The sequence below is a fragment of the Meleagris gallopavo genome, chromosome 1 (genome assembly GCF_905368555.1).
Source record: "Meleagris gallopavo chromosome 1, MGAL_WU_HG_1.1, whole genome shotgun sequence".
NCBI classification, from domain to species: Eukaryota; Metazoa; Chordata; class Aves; order Galliformes; family Phasianidae; genus Meleagris; species Meleagris gallopavo.
In genome coordinates, this window is record NC_139404.1 from 102502077 (window position 1) to 102521712 (window position 19636).

The 19636-nt window shown below is 38.9% G+C and overlaps 1 protein-coding gene across 2 annotated transcripts in view; it reads right to left on the reverse strand.

The window, feature by feature from the left end:
* GRIK1 (glutamate ionotropic receptor kainate type subunit 1) overlaps positions 1-19636 on the reverse strand; it is a 155953-nt gene that overhangs the window by 44014 nt on the left and 92303 nt on the right. For both annotated transcript variants that reach the window (XM_085241735.1, XM_085241740.1), the window contains exons 4-7: positions 18258-18439; positions 9386-9439; positions 7210-7383; positions 4185-4328 (exon numbers count right to left, since the gene is read on the reverse strand). In XM_085241735.1, coding sequence (XP_085097861.1) covers positions 4185-4328; positions 7210-7383; positions 9386-9439; positions 18258-18439 — 554 coding nt within the window. The remainder of the gene's footprint in view (positions 1-4184; positions 4329-7209; positions 7384-9385; positions 9440-18257; positions 18440-19636) is intronic.

The window sequence follows — 19636 nt, forward strand, 5'->3', positions numbered from 1 at the left end:
TCACCTAGATTTCAGGCCCTGTTACTTTTGTTTTAGATTGATTTGATAGCTACATGTGTAGACAGTGATTAGCCTGATCATGTCAGTGCCTTGGAAATATCCACAAAGCAATGGTCTGCTGTTCTGTCTCTGGTAACTGAGACAAAGTTATTGGAGCTGGCTGAAAATGATTTGTTCATGGTTGCAGAGAATCCACGGCAGAACCAGAAACCAAAGTCAGAGCTTTAGTGTTCCCACCCAACATCTTGTGTGGGAAACATCCTCCCTGTCCATGCTGTTGTCTTATTACAGTGATACTGACTCACTGAACAACAGAGAGCCCATTGAGACTTCACATGATGCAAAGCACAGTGTCATTTCCACCCAAGATAACAGAACCCAAGCAATGGAATGTATGTGAATGATTGAGTAGGAGGTTGTGTCCTTGATGAGCACATTGTTTCAATAACACTACACTGCTCTGAATTCTAAACCATCTGCATTTAACAGTTATCTTGCAAGGTCTTTGGTGTAAAGGCTGTTCACACTGAACTGCTCAATGGTGCAATGGCTAGGGCTGTTGGGAGCTTTTCCAGTGCAAATAAGTTTGGGCTATGTGCTAACTTTTAAATGGAAATATCAGTGTGGAAAAAAATGATGAGCATTTCTAGTAGGCTAGAACATATAAAATATGTATCAAAAAAAATGATTTTGTGTAGTAAATATTGCTGATAATTTCTGTCTATTCTACTCTTACTATGCAAGTTCCAGAACTATTGTTTTGATATTTATATGTGCATAGATAATTGCATGAATTTTAAAATTTTATTTCAGAATATAAATGTCTGTTGGCGTTAACCTCAGCCATACATTATCTTCATGGAAGAAAGTACTACCAAAAGAAGATTGTATGCAGTTTTTGATCCAGAACATAGATGTATTGCTCTTACTGCTGGTCTCTACTAACCAGCCATGCTGACATATTTTATCATCAATAAACAGAAACGGAAACGTAGATATATGTACTTCAGATTTTTTGTTTAAATCTTCGAGATTTGTGAGTGTGATTCTCTTTGATGGGAATAAAGTTACTGAAGATAAAGTCTGCATCTGTATTTTCTGAAATTCTTCTCTATTCTGTTGTTCTTTTAGTTGCTTCTGAGATCGAGTGAGGGGAGCTCACATTGGTTTACAAGATAATTGAATAAAAATCAATAGACAAATGCTATTCTGGAACTTAACCCATGATTTAAAGGGGACATGATTAGGGAATCTGATCATCTAATTGTGAAAAATTGTTTTATGTTTACGCACAATTTCAGGAAGGGTGGAATCAGCCCTTCACTCTTATTCCCTCTCTGAAGAGAGAGAATGACCAAACTTTTCTTTCTGGACGTGGGCAAGATCTGCTCTCTGTAAATGCTTCTGCAAGGGCTAAAATATCACAATATCACTTAGATGTCAGTGACATTAGGTCACTGAGAAAGACAATTTTCTGACAAGGATTTACTTTTCATTAAAAAGATCTTTATGAGCTACTGTAGAAAAATCTTGATCCCAGACAGTGTATTTTATGTATAAAATCCTCCTTTATGAGAACTAGTTGATGACCTCTCTGACCTCAAAATTGTCCTCAAGTTGAAGGAACTTTAGGCAGGATTGCTTTTCCATGCAAGTTGGTAAATGGTTCCTATAATCAGCATTAGCTCATGAGATCTTTAGAGAATAGATTACTCTTTCTGTCACTGTAATTGATTATTTTCTAGCTTCAGACATTATTTTTCTTTTGCTTTTCTCACATAGGCCTACTAGTAGTGCAGTAAGTCTTGGCCATTAGGAAAAACAGGCAGTTATTCTGATACTGCCTGCTTATTATCCTCTGCTTATGTCCAGAATGGTTCTGAGGTCTTTTCAGTTACCAATAATCTGGCATTTTATAGATGGGCTCATAAGAAATGCAGTCATCTCACTTGTTTTATCACCACTAAGATATAATGCAAAGAAACCAGGAATGCAAATGCAAAATACATCAGGAAGCTATTGAAGATCTTGCCAAGCTGTAACACCTGCAGTACTCATTGCATGCAGCCTCTTTGAATATTATTCTCGGAGACCAGCATGTCTTCAGAGCAGCCTGTAAAATGTTTTCACGTATTGCCAGTACCATTTTACAATCTAGTATAATTAAACTGTATTTATGTGGGCACAAACCATTCTTTCTGCTTGCTTGACTTTTTCTCTCCATGCCTTTCCATGCATGCCTATTCGATTCATAATTTATACAGTTCATCCCTCCTTGCTGAGCAAATCAGATCCTAACGAGAGTGACATCTAATCATATTTACTATTTAGTTTCCAATACCTGTTATAGCCTTCAAGGGAAATATAATACTGTCTTATTAAACCTTATCATGCAATTTTAATAACCACTTTTTTTTTTTTTTTTTTTTTGCTAGAACAGAAACAGGAAGATAAGACCCTTGCTGTGTTTAAATCGGTGTTTTAGTGACCACAAAAGACACTATCTGCACAACAATCACTAATTAGCTCACATATCTCACTCCATACAAGAGAAGCCAGCTGTACATGATAAATGGGAACTGTACGACTGCTTAACAATAAACTCTGAATAGAATCTGCAGAGATACATCTAGAATTTCTGGCAATTCAGGACTCTTAAGCTATGTGATCAGCATCACCCAAAATAGGCGATATAGAATTATGCAAGTGCCTTCACTGATTGCAAAATCTTTTGCTAACTTTCAGTATCATTGTATTTCTTTTAAAAATGCACCAGAAATTATATGTCATAGAATCATCAAGATTGGAAAAGACCTGTAAGATCACCCAGTCCAAACATGAATCAATCACCACAGTGCTCATTAACCATGTCCTTCAATGAGTAGCACTGGTACCTCATTTTATTTGAAGTCGAGAAGTACAAGATCAAAAGATTCCCATTCAGATTAAATCAAGAAGAGGGGGGTTAGTTCGTCCTCTGAGGTCATTTTCTTGTCTTCTACTGATTCTGCTTACAGTCCCACCACTTCCTCCCCAAAGCAGGAGCTGGATGTAATATAGCTGAGATCAGCGAGAATAGAAAGAGCCAGTGCTGTCTTCTGTGAGCCTTCCCACAACTGAGTCACTGCTGGGAAATATTTCAAAGTTCCTTGATTCTAAAAGTCAAGTGCTCTTCAGTACTTGGGGTGACTCTTGTCTTTTCCTTGTATTTTGAAGAAGTTTATAGGGAACTTATATTACTTATGTGTGTTGGTGAATCACCATGTTGTAGACTGACTATGGCAACTCTAAGAAATTTACTTGGGTTGGGAGGAGGTGACAGTAGTTCTTGTACATGTCCTGAAGCCACCACATCTTCCCTTTCAGTTTGTTCCTAAGATATTCCTGGATTCAGTTGTATGCCCTGATGTGCTGCCACTACTTACATTGTACCTCAATATACAGGTACTGTTCTACCTTCTCAAGAACTAATGAGTTTGGTTTTAAAAGAATTTCATTATCATGAACCAAAACTGGGGGACATGGTGAAATATACTTAGGGAGCTACACATAATTTATAATTTTCACTTTCATGTTCTGCCTTAAAGGAGAAGCTTCCTTTTGAGATTCATAATACATACTGTTTTTTGGAAATGTGAGGACATTTCAGCTAAAACATGTATTTTTAGAATATTTATGGATCAAGATATCCCAGTGATGAAATCTCATGGGATAGTGCGTAACCTCATGAAGCAATTTGCTTCTTTAGAAGTAGTGATTGCAGTATTTTCTGAATGTTGTATTACTCAGTGATTCATCAAACAATCTGTAAAACAATCAGTTTAAAATGGTGAACTGACTCTTCCATTTTCTGGAATGCTTGCTCATTTAAGAAGTTATAAACATCCATAATTACCCAAGCAAAACCCATGGGAAGTCATGTGCCTCAGCCTGAGAGTTTATCACACTTAGGGCTTGGCAGTGCATGTTTCTCAAAGACCAGATAAAGTTGCAACTAAAACACAGCCTTTGTGTCTGTAAAACACAGCCTTGTGTCAATCAATGTTTCTCCTCTGGGGAAGTGAGGAAAAACTGGGTGCCAAGAATATAGCATATGATAAAGACTGGGGAGCAATTACACAAGCCAGAACAGTAAAGAACAGAGGAAGGATAATACTGGCCATAAGCAGACGGTCTACACTTACCTCTTTTATCAGGTTCATAAATCTGGGTCCAAAACGCCACGGCTTGTGTCTATGACACTGCAGGGAGCTGACAGTCATTTGAGAGGCACGCTGGGAGGCCACTGCTACCATGTAAACTGCATCGTACATCAGAGCTGCCTCAGTCTACATGAAAAAATAACACAGAAAGGCTTTTTTAAAATATGCCTCCTTTTACCTGGTTTCAATACTGAGAAGCAATACCCTGAGCTGGTGATAAGGAAGAATCCATTTCTTCCTTCCTTGGCTCTCCTTGGAAGTCTGTTGCTAATGCAGATGGGTTTGTTTTGTTTTGTTTTCAATGTAAATTACTTTCATACTATTTTCAGGTGGACACTGGGAGGAAAATGCAGGAAGGAGTTTGCTTGCAACAGCGTGGTATGGAGCGGAGTGTTAATGAGCAACACAGATCCTGTCTTTCCAGGGAAATCAGTCCCACTGAGCACCAGATAAGTATCTTAAAGGTATTTGCTGGTTCTAAGTATCTGACTGCCCTCAGGTATCTTGGCTGTTGATATTAATGGGTACAATGGCTCCACTGAGCTCCAGCTATAGCAATTCCCCTGCCATAACTCCCATGCCACCTTAGAGGACGGTCTTTTTGAGGTACCTTAGTGATGAAGGTGAATTTCTACATCTAAGTTCTAGTTGGCTAAGATAGTCAATACCTCTATGATGCTGAAATCTTACTAAAATTGCTGGATGCTTGTTGTGCATCCATATTTCTTCTGAGAATTGACTTATTAGTTTAAAACCACACCCAGCAAGCTCCAGACTGATATTGCACAGTCTATAAGCCTTTATCAGTGAATTTTTTTAAGAAAAATCTTACCTTCTCCCACATTGTTCTTTGTTGATTTGGTGCTTGAGATAGACTGTGTTTCCCGTAACACATAGGGTTGTGGTAAAAATGAAGTGCTTATATTTCTTCAAAAGCTACTGAATAATTAAGTAGGGGTCTTTAAAAAGGCAGTAACTGCAGATGAGAAGAGTTGGACATGCTTATATGAACTGCAAACACCATTTTTTATTCCTTTCCTGTGCTACTCCCTTGGGAAATTAATAGATTTGATTCTTGTTTCATTTACCTAAGTACATTACAACAGCATCATTCTTACCAGCATTTGATTTCCAGCAAAAATCTCCATTGTGATCTGAATTTATCAATTAATCTTAATGTACTGCAGATGAGGAATTGCTCTTGACACACTAGTCAGGATCTGCACAAAACAGTGATCTCACAACTCGAGCAAATTGAAAATGTTATAAGTGGCAAGACAAGCAGGAAGAGACAACAACATCTGTTCTCAGTGTCAAGAGTCTTAAAACAAGTACTTGTACCAAAAAGACCCACTGACTAAAGGCCTGATCCCAAATCCCTCCAACTCAGTGGAAAGATTCATATTAATCTCAAGTCAATGGGCTTGAGTACAGGTCTTTTTATTAGACAAGAGACATGTACATTCAGGACTGAATTTTTCATTGGTGCTGATGTCCCTGTTGGTCTATGCCCAAGGCTTAGAGGCTCTAGAAGTACTTAGTGAAAATGTTTCAGTGCACACCTTGCTTTGCATTCCTAATTGGGACCACCAAGCTTGTAACTTAACATGCCTCCAACATACATGGTTAGTATGTTGGGCAGTACTGCCCAACCTGGCAGTTTGGATCTTGTGTTTGTGCAACTTGCTACTCATCCATCCCACCTTGTAGTAACTAGGAGGTTACACTGCTTTTTCTTGTCGTTTGACCCTCCTTGTCCTTCTTGTAATGTTTTAGCACTTGGTGTAGCATTGAGAAACAGAGTCACCTCATTTTCTTAAGAAAAGTGCCTAAATGTTGATACCTATTCTTATGCACAAGAAGAAGAGGTCCAAGAACTAGTCTTGGAATTTGTCTTTCTGATTTTGATTCTGTTTAAATTATTGCAAAGAAATTCAAAGATCTACTTAGAACAAATACATCTCTTGTGCCATTTGGGCATAAAATGGGATGTGAGCTCAAAACTGCTTTGGTTATGCTCTGCTCATCTCCCACAATCTGTGATCAGGGCAAAAATTATAGCATGAAAGAAGAAATCCTGAATTAACAGTAGGATATATAATCCTCATCTCCTTGTAATGTGCAGCTTGTCATAGCCTTATTGTCTAATGAAACATAGCAGTACTGCAGCTCTCTATCAAATTGAATAAGCAGAACTTATTATGAATACTTAAACACTCACAGATAACTAAGAAGATGCTTTTCCTGGTGTTCATGCTGTTTCAGAGTATCAAGGACACTAAGATGTTAGAGAGATGCAAAGGAGGGGATGAGAGATTAGTAAGAACTTAGGTTTTCCTAAAATCCTGCTTCTGGGAACACAGTTACACTGCTGAAACAAGATATATATATATATATAAATGCTAGTGGTAGCGCACATAATGAATTTCTCTTCAGGGGTTAGAATGCTTCAGAAATTTCCCTGCAATCATCTGCAATAAAACCTAGTTTGTATCACCTCTACCACCTCTATCCAAGACAAGACATATTATCTTACCACAAAAAAAATGGTAGCCCTCTACCCTGCAAAACTGAATGGAGTCATATGGTCTGTGTGATTGCTCTTATTCTTTCCTTTCATTCTTAAGGAAGTGGTAGGGAAAAAAAAATCCTAATTTCCTGACTTGATGATACCTTTCATTTATCTTTAAATTATATCTTAAGAGTTGCTGTAGATAATAGAAATGAAGGGAAGGAGTTCTTTTCCAATTTAGAAGTGCTATTACCTGTCCACATGTACAATATCTTTCCCTGCAGGTCATAAATCCTATACCTGCTCTGAGAGTTTTTATTTCCTGTTATGTTTTTCACTCCATCCAGAACATTGATGGAGAAATGAGACAGTAGTATATACATTTGGCAACAAAAAGATGGATGGTGTAGGCTGGATGGTAGCATGACAGAGAGCTGTTACTCTTCTCCAGAGCCTGCTATAGATGCTTTTGCATCATTGCAGTTGCTCACTTACTGTCATCATGCCATCAAGGAGGCCAGTCTCTGGTTTTGGTGGTGCCTGCAGACGCTCCATTGACCATTTCTCAATGACTGATGAGACCTGAGGATTCTCGATGTTGAGTAGGCGAAAGCCTGTCATATTGACTCCACTGTATCTGTAAGGTTCCAGGTCCAATGCAAATAGATCCTAAATCAACATTAAGAAAACAATCAAAATCAGATGTAGCATTTTTAAAGCAAAATGTTCAGAAGATACAATTAGACAAGAATTGTATTTGATTTTTAATCCAAAGCTCTTGTTCTGCTTTTTTTTAAGCCCTGAGAACTCTGCTTGCCCTCAAAGCTTATCCACAACCGTTTCAGTTGTAAATCTGAAGAAACAAAGGTTGTGTGAAGTTTATGACAAGCTACATATCTGCTTTGTTGGAATATGTAAATCAGGTCCCTACGACAGCGTTATTTTGCAACCAAACCACAACAGTATCTAATTTTACCCCTCTAACAGTGCTACAGCGCTGACAGACCAATATGAAGAATTAGTTGTTCAAAGCTGATCTTATTTCTGAACTCTGGGAAGGAAAACTCCAAGAGATATCGAGAGCAATGCACATTTTCTGCTTATGAGCCCCATTTTTTTTCTGTCTCGCCTGCTTCAATGACTTGCTGCCAGTGAGCCTAATGGCCACGTCAGGCTAGTGCACAGTAGCTACACGCACTGCAGCGCTCATTGTTTATGGGGCAGAGAAATAATGGACATTCTAAATGGCATAATTGTGTGGCAAATACCACAGCTAGATTTATCAAGCAGTGGTATGATAACAGCTTTTCAAAGCCTGAAGGGCTTTTTCTTTTTTTTTTTTTCTTTTTCTTTTTCTTTCTTCCCCCCAAAAAATCCTTTTTGCTGATCCTGGAAAGCTGGTAAAATGACAAATAAGTGGATTTTAATACAACAGTAGCTGTGAAAATATCAACATTTATACCACAACACCTAGATAATACCAACGGTGTTTACTGCTTTTTTTTTTTTATTTAATGTACTTAATGCTTTGTACTATCCCATGCATACTGTTTTACTTGGTTAATATTTAATGGTAGATTCACAGCTATTCTATAAAACAATATGATCTACAGTAAACCCTAAATTTTCACATTTTCCTTGGTGTTAAAATGGGCTCAAGGAGAACTATTTCAGCCTACTGGAATTTTCAATTCCACACAGTTAGAGTATTTTCTGACCAATGAATTAACTCTTGGATTCAGAATGAATTTTCACTTCCACATGAAATTTTATATGGAAAGGAAATAAAGAATATGCTGATGCACAGAACTGACACAATCCAACTTTCTAGGGTTGTTCTAGCAATACTGGCACTTGTCTGTCTTCCTACGATGCAAGTCTACAATGCCAATAGATCTTCAGCATTGACTCAGTTGTATGTGGTATGCATATTAAAATATAGGAATGTATCTAGAAAGAAGTAATTAACATTTGGACTATAAAAGAAAATGTAGCATTTTTCTTTTATTATTAAACAACCCAAGAGAAATTTAGAAATACGTGATTTTCTTTTTTGTGATATTTTTGTGATAATTGGATAATTAATAGGAATTAAACAATAATTCTTTGTCTGACACTTGCTATAACAAAACGCACATCTTCACCTCTGAATTACTCTTTTTTTTATAACACTGTACCCAAAAAAAACCAGCTTGGAGCAACAGGGTCAGTGCAGTTGAGCTTCGTGATCTTCAGCTAGATAAAAATTAGGTGCTGCTTTTTAAGCTAAGTAGGCACAGACTGAAGATAAGCTCACACACTATGCTGGATGAGGGCTGTACTCCACTGCCTGCAGAAAGCTTGGTTTCAGCTTTGCTGCAAAGCCATCCATTCATTATTTCATACTTTATTCAAAGCCATTTATTCATTATTTTCTACTCTGATCCATCTGTACCAATGACTGCACCTTATATGTGATATCGAAGTTGATTGCCACTGTATTACGGTGTTGGTTAGCCCAACTGATACTGCAAAACTTGTGACTCTTGATACAGTAAAGACTGTTAGTACTCATTCTCCAGGAAATTCCTTGAGTTAATTGCAACACAAATCACAGAGGGGAATGGAAACTTTCTAGCTGACTTTTTTGCAGTGGAAAAAAAATCATGCGCAGATCTTCAGTGTTTCTTACCAGTGTTGTAAAAAAGTAGTGGTAGTATTCAGTCATCATTCCCATGGAGAGAATCTGTGGAAAGAGATTAAAAGTAGAGTATATTTTACATTGGACACTTTCAGTATACTAAAAAGTATGGGTTAATCTGGAACGATACCAGGTGAAATTCTTTAGTTTGCAGTTTAGAAATGCTAATAGGAATTTTATTTACAGACAGTTTATAGCAGTAGGGCCAGATGCAAACCTCTGGAGGGATGTGGTTTTCCTTCAGCCCCTGTCCAAAAACTGCTGAAAATGATTACATGAGGCCACCCCCGCTGTGTGTTATGGGATGCTCTGCAGTTCCAGTCTGGCATCACCTACGCTTATTGCCACATCCATGCACACTGCTACTGTGATGCAAACATATTGCCCTCTTTGAGACTGTGTGAAGTGGAGGAAAAGCTGTGAGGTAGAAAACCAGTGGAAAATTCATCATCACGACAGAAATATGGGGAAAGATTGAATATTATTCAGTCTGGATCACACTAAAGTAAGTGTGTGCTATTAATAGTATTTTAGAATGCTTTGGCAGTGTCTGGATAGTTACTTGAAAGACGGGGGAAAATGATCTGATCTGGCTTGCCAAAATTCTTTCATAGTAGAAACCTATTTGATTGTGTGTGGAAATTCCTCATATAAAGAAAGGGAAGAACCTAAACTTTCTAAGCTGCAGAAGATAATAAAAACAGCTCAGTGTTAATCACAAACAACCAATCCATTTCCAGACACTAAAAATCAAGCCAGAAGGCAAGTATTTTACTGAAACACTCCATTCAATTTACATGTCAAAATTGCCTTTTTTATTTCTTATTTTATTAACCCTCTTGTATTGCTTTTCTTAGAGTTGTTTTATTACCTGGAAAAGTCAGCAGCCTAGCAACCCTGGAGACAGATGTTCCTTCCCTTTTTCTGCACATAAAATTATACATGTTGATATCACTGAACACCTCTGCATGCTGTGTTTCCCAGCTGATTTGTAGAATCAGAGAATGGCATAGGTTGAAAGGGTCCTTAAAGATCACTGAGCTCCAGCCCCTTGCTGTTGGCAGAGACATGGCTGGACTGAATTCTGCTCCCTGAACCAGCTCTGCTTCTGTGACTGTGGTCTCTGCTACTGAAGGAGGTGCCAGACAGGACTTCTGTGATATGGGTTTCCTTTTAGTTGGAAGTGTACTGAAATAATCCAAGGTTTTTGTATGAGACATAGAGCCACTTCTAGGTAATAATGATTCAAAGGCGACTTGAACACAGATACGCCTCTGGATGCCTAGATTTACTTGGTCCTGAATCTCACAACGCTAACCTATATAACATCTTTAAATACAACTTCAGCTAGAGAAATATATTAGCTTGCATGATTACCAAGTGTATAGCCTGGGTGTTTGGGAAGAATTATTTAGTTCGTGCAGCTGCAGATACACAGCTCCTGGGTATACAGTTAGTTAATCCAGGGTAGCCCAATTATTATTTTCTTCACACATCCAAAGGCCCGAGAGATAGGTGTGTTTGCCTCCTGAACACACTTTAGATTAAAACTTTTTTTTTTTTTTTTTAAATATTGATTCCCAAATAAAGCACTATAAACTGAGGAGGCAGAACACGCACATGCCTGTGAATAATAATGATTTCAAAAGTCATATTACAGAACTACATCTGGCAACAAAGCAGAACCCCTGACAAGCAAGGACAATTACAGGTAAAGAATGGGATTCGACCAACAGTGTTATCTGTCATAGATGAGACACAGGTTCACAATGGAGATGTGCAAGAGCCATGTGGATGTGGCACTGAGAGACATGGTTAGTGAGTGTGGTGGGGATGGGTGACAATTGGACTAGGTGATCTTAGTGGTCGTTTTCAACTTTAATGATTCTATAATGGCCAGCAGTGGAATAGTGCCCTGGATTTGGCAATGACCTGGCTTTAGGGGTGCCATGAGAGAGGCTTGCTGAAGTTCTTCCAAGGAAAGTATAGCAGCCTCCCAGGAAAGCTCAAATGATGTGTCACTTTCATAATTTCTCTATTAGCAGTGACTCAATTAAGATGTGAAGCTACAGATAGCTGGAAGAGAGCTTGTAAGTGGCACACACACAGTAATAATGTCCTTTTCTTTTTAAGGAGTAATTGTTGATGCTTGATCTGTCTCAGGTTGGGCCTTGAACTGTTGCTGAGTTCTCTTACTTAGCACTGATCACAAGAACAGGCTGCACCAGTTGTCCCTCCCCACTCCCCAACACTCATTAGCAATGATAATTAATTAACAGGTACATAGCCCTTAGACTTTGTTGTGATTTGTGAATTAGATTTGTAGATTGACCTAAATAAAGTGCTTTTTATTCACGGTTCTGAGAGACTTTGCAATAATAACTTATTTATTTCTTTTTTAGGGTAACATAATGGCTAAGTATAATTCCCAGTGAATTGACAGATTTGATGACCATACTGAGAGTTCACTCTGAAGGATGGTATTAGGAAAACAGGAAATGAAGGCAAGTATAAGAAACAGCAGGAGGGATGTTAGATACCATACTGAGGACCCCAAAGCATCACCTTAATGATTTGAATGCTCCTATTAATTAGAAGAGTTGCACTTGTGTGCTCCCAGCAGCAAGGGCTCATTTTCTCCTGTCTGTCTGCAACACAGCAGCAGCAGATATGGAGACAGCAGCTTCCAGGAACTACCATGAAGCAGATAATTAGAAAAGTATGATGGGAGCAAAGATCCCTTTCAGGCTGACACCTCTGAAGGACCTGGCAAAGCAGCTGCACAGGCTCTTCCCACAGAGCCTCCCCCGTACAGAAAATGAGGAGAACAGCCCAGAAGAGGGACAGGAAAACAGTAAGTTTTGTTTATACATATATAGCTGCCCATAAGAAATTAGAACGAGATTTGATTGCATTCTCCTATTTAAATAATTTGCATGCAATTACATAAATAATTGTGTAGTCTTATTTAAATGATAGCAGTGTTTACTTACTGTGGAACTTAGATGAATATAAACTAGCAAAACCATGATAAAATGCTCAGTATTCTCCTTGCAGGTCTCCTTCGCACAGAGCCCTATATAAAATCTGTTCTTCAGTCAACCCCAGATATATGTTATTGTGGCAAATATAATAGATTTTCATCCCCAATTATCCATTTCAAATCAAAGTTTTGCACTTGTGTCTGGTAAACCTGTACTTTTAGCTGTGGTTTATGAAATGCAATGTGAATTTCAACAAGTATCAGTGGTCAAAGTGTATAAGTGGATAGAGATTGGATCAAAAATATCATCTGCGGTTTGGATGGGACCAGGTTATCTTTGAGCATTGCCCAAAAACAGAACAAGGGGCAATGGATACAAAGTGGAACACAAAAAGTTCCACCTGAACATGAGGAAAAAATTATTTATTGTGAGGGTGACAGAGCACTGGAACAGGCTGCCCAGAGGGGTGGTGGAGTCTCCTTCTCTGGAGATATTCAAGACCCACCTGGGCGCTCTCCTGTTTATCCTGCTTTAGCAGGGGCATCGATGTTGGACCTGATGGTCTCCAGAGACCCCTTCCAACTCCTATAATTCTATGATTCCATGATCTCTTAAGTATGTAAATCTCTTTGGATTCCTTGTTCTTGGCTTGCATTGTACCTCAACTCTAACTTGATTATTCATCTTGTTAAAAAAAAAAAAAAAACGACAACAACAACAGCATAATTATTTCCTCATTTAGAGCTGGTCTTAGTCTTGGAGGCAGGCTGGAATCAGATTGATGATGAAGAGTATTAGTAGGAACTGCATCAGATACTTTACTCATTTTCACTTCGCATTTTCTCACTCGTGCTGCTATTCAATTTCATGAATATGAAATGAATGTGTTTCATTATCCAATTAATTAGCACCATCACTGTTTTCTAGGATCAGCAATATATGCCATAATGAATAAAAGACCCTGTGCCTCATGGCCTCTTAACTGCTCAACAAAAAAGGCTTATATTGTTCTTGCAGTGCTTCCCTGGACTTAGTGTGGGTAGCTTTAAACTGGACATGACAGCTCACTGGAAACCTTCTCTGTAACCTGTGTCCCACTCAGTCACAGCAGTGGTCCAGCTCAAAAAGGTATAAAGTTTCTTTAGCATAAGCATGAGCCCTATCAGGATTTCTCAGGAAAGCACAGCGGTGGTGTGAGAGGGAGGAGAACCAGTGAAAGGAGATTGCTTCTCACCCTGTGGCATCTGGGAGGATTTGCCACAGGTGTTCCTCTAGCAGCAGAGAACACAGCTTATGTTGCCTATCCTCAGGAGACTGCCATTTTCACCCTTCCTGCCTGCCTAGTGGAAGGATCACATTCAAGAACTGGAGTTTTATATTCTCTGCATTATCAAATTTATTACTATATTAGAATGTATTCTACAGAGACACTTATTTTTTGTACTCCTGCATGAACCAAATTAGTTATTTTGCTCTTTGTCTGTCACATGGTGAAAACACACATGGAAGTCTTTATAAAATGATTTATGAGTGTCCTAAGCCTGATCAAAATGCTTTACATTTCATGAAATTATTTTTAACTGTGGAGGAAGAAGTAGATAATTTTAGGCTAGCAGCAATGTAATTTAAGAGAGATAAATTTGCCTAGCAGGAATATCTATGCCAAATATTGGTGTATTAGAAGACTAAATTGAAGGTTAACACTAACAACTTAACCTCTTGAACTGAGTTCCACATATAAAAAGGCAAAATCAAACAAAATATAGTAAATGCAGTAGTAAGTAGTAAGAACATTTTGGAAGATATGCACATAAAGCAGATTGCTATTTGCAAAAGCTAGATTTAACTGACTTGTGCAGTTACTTCCTAGTCTAGACAGGAACTAAATCTCTGTCCATGAAATATTTCAGGTAAGTGTTGCAAGCATCACGTTTTTTCCTAAGAAAGTGATTCTAAATTCCTCATGTAAAGTACCCAATTCTGCTGATTTCAGACATTTTTGGAGGATGCCCTATTACCTCACACTCTCTTAGAAATGTCTCCGGGGGCTTGGAAAGGGAAGACATGCTGGGCATCACTGGAACAGGGTAAGGCAGGCACTGCTGAAGTTTACCAAGTTAGTTCCTACAGATCCTGTGCTCGGACTTTGGAGAACACAGTTTTGCCCTTAGAAACCTCAACTGCACTTAGCTCTTGCTTTCAGCACCTGATTGGAACTAGATGATCTTTAAGGTTACTTCAAACCCAAGCCATCCTATGATTCCATACTAGGTTTTGCTGCTTGTCAGAGAATTTGTTCAGTCTTCATGAATTTTAAAGCTCCATCAGAAAACGTTTTCAAGTAAGTCATGAGAGTCCAGATCAGCTGCAACTTCTTCCATCATCTCATTTGAAAACTGCAGGTGTAACATCTGAGCTCAAGAAATTTCAGATATCCTATTTCAGATAGTGGCCTGTGGGTCACTTTGGTCAGCTGGTTTGGATAGTCATCTGACTGCATGGTACATCAAACAGCCATGAAACTCCTTTAGGCACCATGCACCAGTCACATGGTTACCATTCCTCATGAGGGAATATGAAGAGAAAAATCACAGCAATTACTGGAAAAAGCAGCAATTAATAATCACAATTTCTGCTTACTCCTTCCAGATGCCAATGATGGGAGAACCAGGTCTCATTAAGCTGGCTGGGGATTGTGAAAGTCTGGACTCTCTGTAGCATGCCAGAGAGAAATGAAAAAGCAGGAGTTGAGGGAATAGATTATTCAGAGGCATGTAGGCTTTGTATTTTGTTTAAATTAGGTTATTGATTCTCCTATTATTTTGCACAGGGAAGAAGTGTGGCTCAATGGCATTTTATTTGAAGCTATAAATAAGCAAAAGATTGTCCCATTTAAGAGAAGGAATCTGTCTTCTCTGCTCAGTTCTAAACAAATGCTCTAAGGAGGCAAGCAAAGAGTTCACCTCCTCATGTTCCACACCTGGTAACGTATCAAGTTTGGACAGATCCATGCTCCCAAACACAGCTCCATACACTGACACATTCAGGGCATCATTTCCAATGTACTGATCCTTCAGTCCCAGAAAGAGCTTTTGGACCTTCTTTGCCCCCCCCTTCCCAGCAGACAAGCCATGCCTCAGCCAGTGCCCCCACTGTTGTTGTAACCAGCCCTTGCTTGGAGAGACCTTGGTGCTGAAGCAAGGCTTGGAGGTGGTGAGGGATGCTGACTGCCTGGATGCGGGTTGTCCAGAAGAGATGGAGTTGATACTGATGCAGAGGAGAGACACTCTGTAATTGAAGAAGGGAGATAAAGACCCTTCCACAAAGCTCTGGGAGGAACCCAGGCAGACTTCGTCAGTGAGCAGGACACAAGGAACCAAGCATAAGAAATGGGAGGCACATGCTTGTATGACTGTGCTGCAATTTTAATTTGTGAAATACCATTCCCACTCCAACCTACTGCACATTTCCACCTCCTTTATTTATCTTCTTCTGTGTGGACTACTAAGTTTCAACTATGTTGTTGTAAATGCAGTAATCAGACAAGAAATTCTCTTTTGCGGCCTGCTTTAGGTGACCCTTGGCACTGATTTCTACCCTATCAGAAATCTTATAGAATTTAATGATGGTATGTTTTTTGTTTGTTTGTTTTTGTTTGTTTGTTTGTTTTGTTAGTAATATTAAATAATTTTCTCAAAATAATTTTAATACTATTCAATATCTTGTTCTCATTCAGTGTAAAATTACACGCAGCTTTCCATGTGCAGTGATGAGCACATGAATCATGGTAATGCAGGCGGCTGACCCACAATCAGATGAGCAACACATTCGAAGCCCTGCACACCTCCACATTTCACAGCTGCTTTTGACAGTGAGAAACTTCAGCATCTGAGTTACAGCTGCCAGCAGCTAGTTACAGGCACAGAAGCATTTTATACAAAAGCTATTTTCCCTTTATTTCTAGCCTGTATTTACGATGCCTCTGTTCCCACAGCTCTGGCCCCCAGGTATATCTCTCTTAATTTTCTTGTTTTCTTCCACATCACCATCCACCATCCCTCTCTGAGCTCTGAAGGCACTGGAAAGCATTATCTGTATCTGCAGCATATCTATTGTCTCCCCGGATCCATTTCCCACAAAAACCGTTCTTCCACTTTGCCCTGTCTTAGTGCATCTTTTAGCTCTTCCTCTTCTTCTTTTGACATGAAGGTTATTTTATTTTTTTTTATTTTACACTCAGCCTGGCGCATTTGAAGTTCTGTGCCTCCTGCAGTGTGCCAAACATCTGCACTATCTTCTTGCAGAGCCTTGAAAATTCATGCTGTTTGTTTAACCCTTCCCCCACAAATCTCATTTTGTAGCATGTTGTCCCTGCTGTCAGATTGAAATGCTTTTTGGATAGTCCTCTGCCAAGCGGGGTGAGAGCACAGCTCTCCTTCCTACCCTTCCCCACATATTGCTTCTTGCAGGTGAACAGCAGTTCTTTCCCCATGTTCCCAACACCACACCTGCATCTGGGCCTGATATAAATATATAGCTTGCACCAAGAAAACCCTAAGATATAGTTCAGGTCCACTTTTTCTGATAGCAATAAAGCCAGCCCTCTCAGCTCATGGGAACTTGTGTACCCCAGCTCATTTAGGACACCATCCAGCAAGTTGGTATTGACAGGACCAAAGGACTCCTGTGTGGACAAGATGGCTTCAGGCTCCACTGACTATTACATCCAGTATATTGACTTACCTACTTTGATACAGAATGCTGCTCTCCGTTAAATATTCCGGCAAAACATAGCAGATTGGGAGCATTGGAATTTAACCTTTACAGGACAGCCCATCTTTGTGCCTTTAGATCAGTGGAAGCTTTCCTGATGATCTCTTGGAATCAGCATTTCCCACTAAACTGGTTGACAGTAATAACAACATAAACCAACCAAAAAATCCAAGGAAAACATTGTTCCCAGTGTGCTGCTTGCTTGAGATTATTGAATATAGGTCATTGACTTGTAGGAGCCAGTGCTTTAGACTTTGATTGTCTAGAAATGTATAATAAGTGACAACAGCAAATTCTAATTTGCACCACTCTTTGTGTGCCGCTGGTGATGTCCCAGCCCATTACCATCAGGCCTTGTGGCATCTGTCCTTGCCTTGTGTGACTGTCCAGCTCTCACACGTAGGTCAGGACCATGCCAACCCTTGAACAATATCCTCTCTTCCTGTTTAAATTACAGTTTCTTTCTCTGATAATGTCTCCATTCCATCTTCTTGCTATCCCAGAGTTTAAAATGCAATGAGATAATGCCAGCAGACCACATTTTGCTTTGTTACAGGATGTGAATGCACAGATATGCTATTTTCTGCAAGAGATTAATGTCCCATTGTTAGTACATTCAGAACTGAACCTGATGGGCAGCCCTTGTGGAGGCAATAGCTCACTGAGAGCCACTCTCTAAGTGCTCCAAAACGGAACTCTTTCTTTTTTTGCAGGAGAAGACGTATAAAGTGTATCAATTAAATTAAAAAAGATAAAATAGATTCAGCAGTCTTCCTAGTTAAGCAGAACCTGAAATCTTAAAGAGATATTTATATTTCCTTCTGATGGATATTTACTAACTTATTTTCAGACAACACAGTATCATAAAATCATTTGAGTTGGAAGAGACCCTTAAAGGTCGTGCTGTCCAACTCCCCTTCAATGAACAGGAACATCTACATCAATATTGCTGCTCGTTCTTCTGACTCTGTAAAGTCCTGAAATCTTGTTGAGTGCTGAAATTGCTGCAAGTTCTGTAGTGCCTTCTGTCCCTTGTACTAATTATTAAGGTGGACAGCTTTCAGGATGCAAATTTAACCCATGCATTTTCACCCCATTCTGCTTACCTGCTTAAGGATTTCTGCTGCAGTTTCATGTGAGCAATCAAATATCACATAGAACTCCTTGCCTTTCTTCATTTCCTTGAGTAAAGGCCGGGCATCTTTATTTCCAGAGGGCAATTGGCGGATTTTGATTTTAATGTTGTATCTAGAAGGGGCTTTGATGAGCTCTTGCAGACGAATTAGACCTGAAAAATGATATACAATTCTACAAACAATCTTTTTTGTGCAATCAGTGTTTATTGTCACTTGGAAAGTGTCTTTTATCAGTTCTAACATTTCACGTTTCTAAACTGCTGTCTTCACATTTGCCAACTTATTGATTGATACAGCTTTTCCTTTTCACGATTATACTTTGCTTCAGCATCTGAATATTCTGAAATATGTTTTGAATTTGTTGACTATAGTATATGTTTGCACTGATGCAGTACTGATACTGTGCATTGCAAAAAAGCAGTAGCTGGCAGCAATTAGTATCTCAGTATTAAAGAACAAGAACATAGATTTAAGAAAATACCCTTACTAACTTTCCTACCTAACAGTAAGCATAGTAGATGAGGAGAAATGGTGGAAGGAAACCATTCAATGTCCAGCATCTCCACTGTTGCTCACTTAGAAGCAATGGTTAGCTTGAGTGGCACTTAGCAATGATTATTCTTACTAGGCACCCATATGTCTTTCATTGTCCTCATTTCAGCATACATTGCAATACCCCAGAGAGGGGAATTCTGATTTTTTTTATCATCAATTTAGAGACAAAAAGCTCAAGGGCATAGTAAAATTAAATGACTTATTTAAGTTCATTCAGCAATACTGAGTCTTAGAAAGTATTGAAATATTTTGAGATCCAGTTCTGTATCTCTAAACACAAGAACATGATTCCTAGTGCTGTTCTTCAGCTGATACAAATCTACAGGACTAATTTCAGTGAAGTCAGTGAAGTTTAACCAGTTGAAGATTTGCCCAAGTATTTAAACACAGTGCAATTCTACTAGCTAATTCAGCACTCCTATGCAATTTGTATTGCCTCCAAAAACAAAGTAAGATAGTTAAGAGTTCTTTGAGGTGTGTGATTACAGTCTCCTTCTCATTACCCATGAACTTAATTTTCCAACAAGAAAACTTGTGATCTCCTGCTGTGTGAAAGTAAAAGGCTGTCTTAACAATATGCAGAGAGGGGGAAACAATATGAGCAAGGATCACTTTTTAAATAAAAATCAAACAAATGATGGATATGAAAAAGCTCATTGTTCTCCTGCTGGGAATTATATATTTGTCTTGTGCATCAATATCCATGGTTCATTGATCCAATGGCACATAGAAGGCAAAACAAAACATCCCAATTTCTTCTGATGTTAGCAAGTTGCTACATATTGCTATGTTGG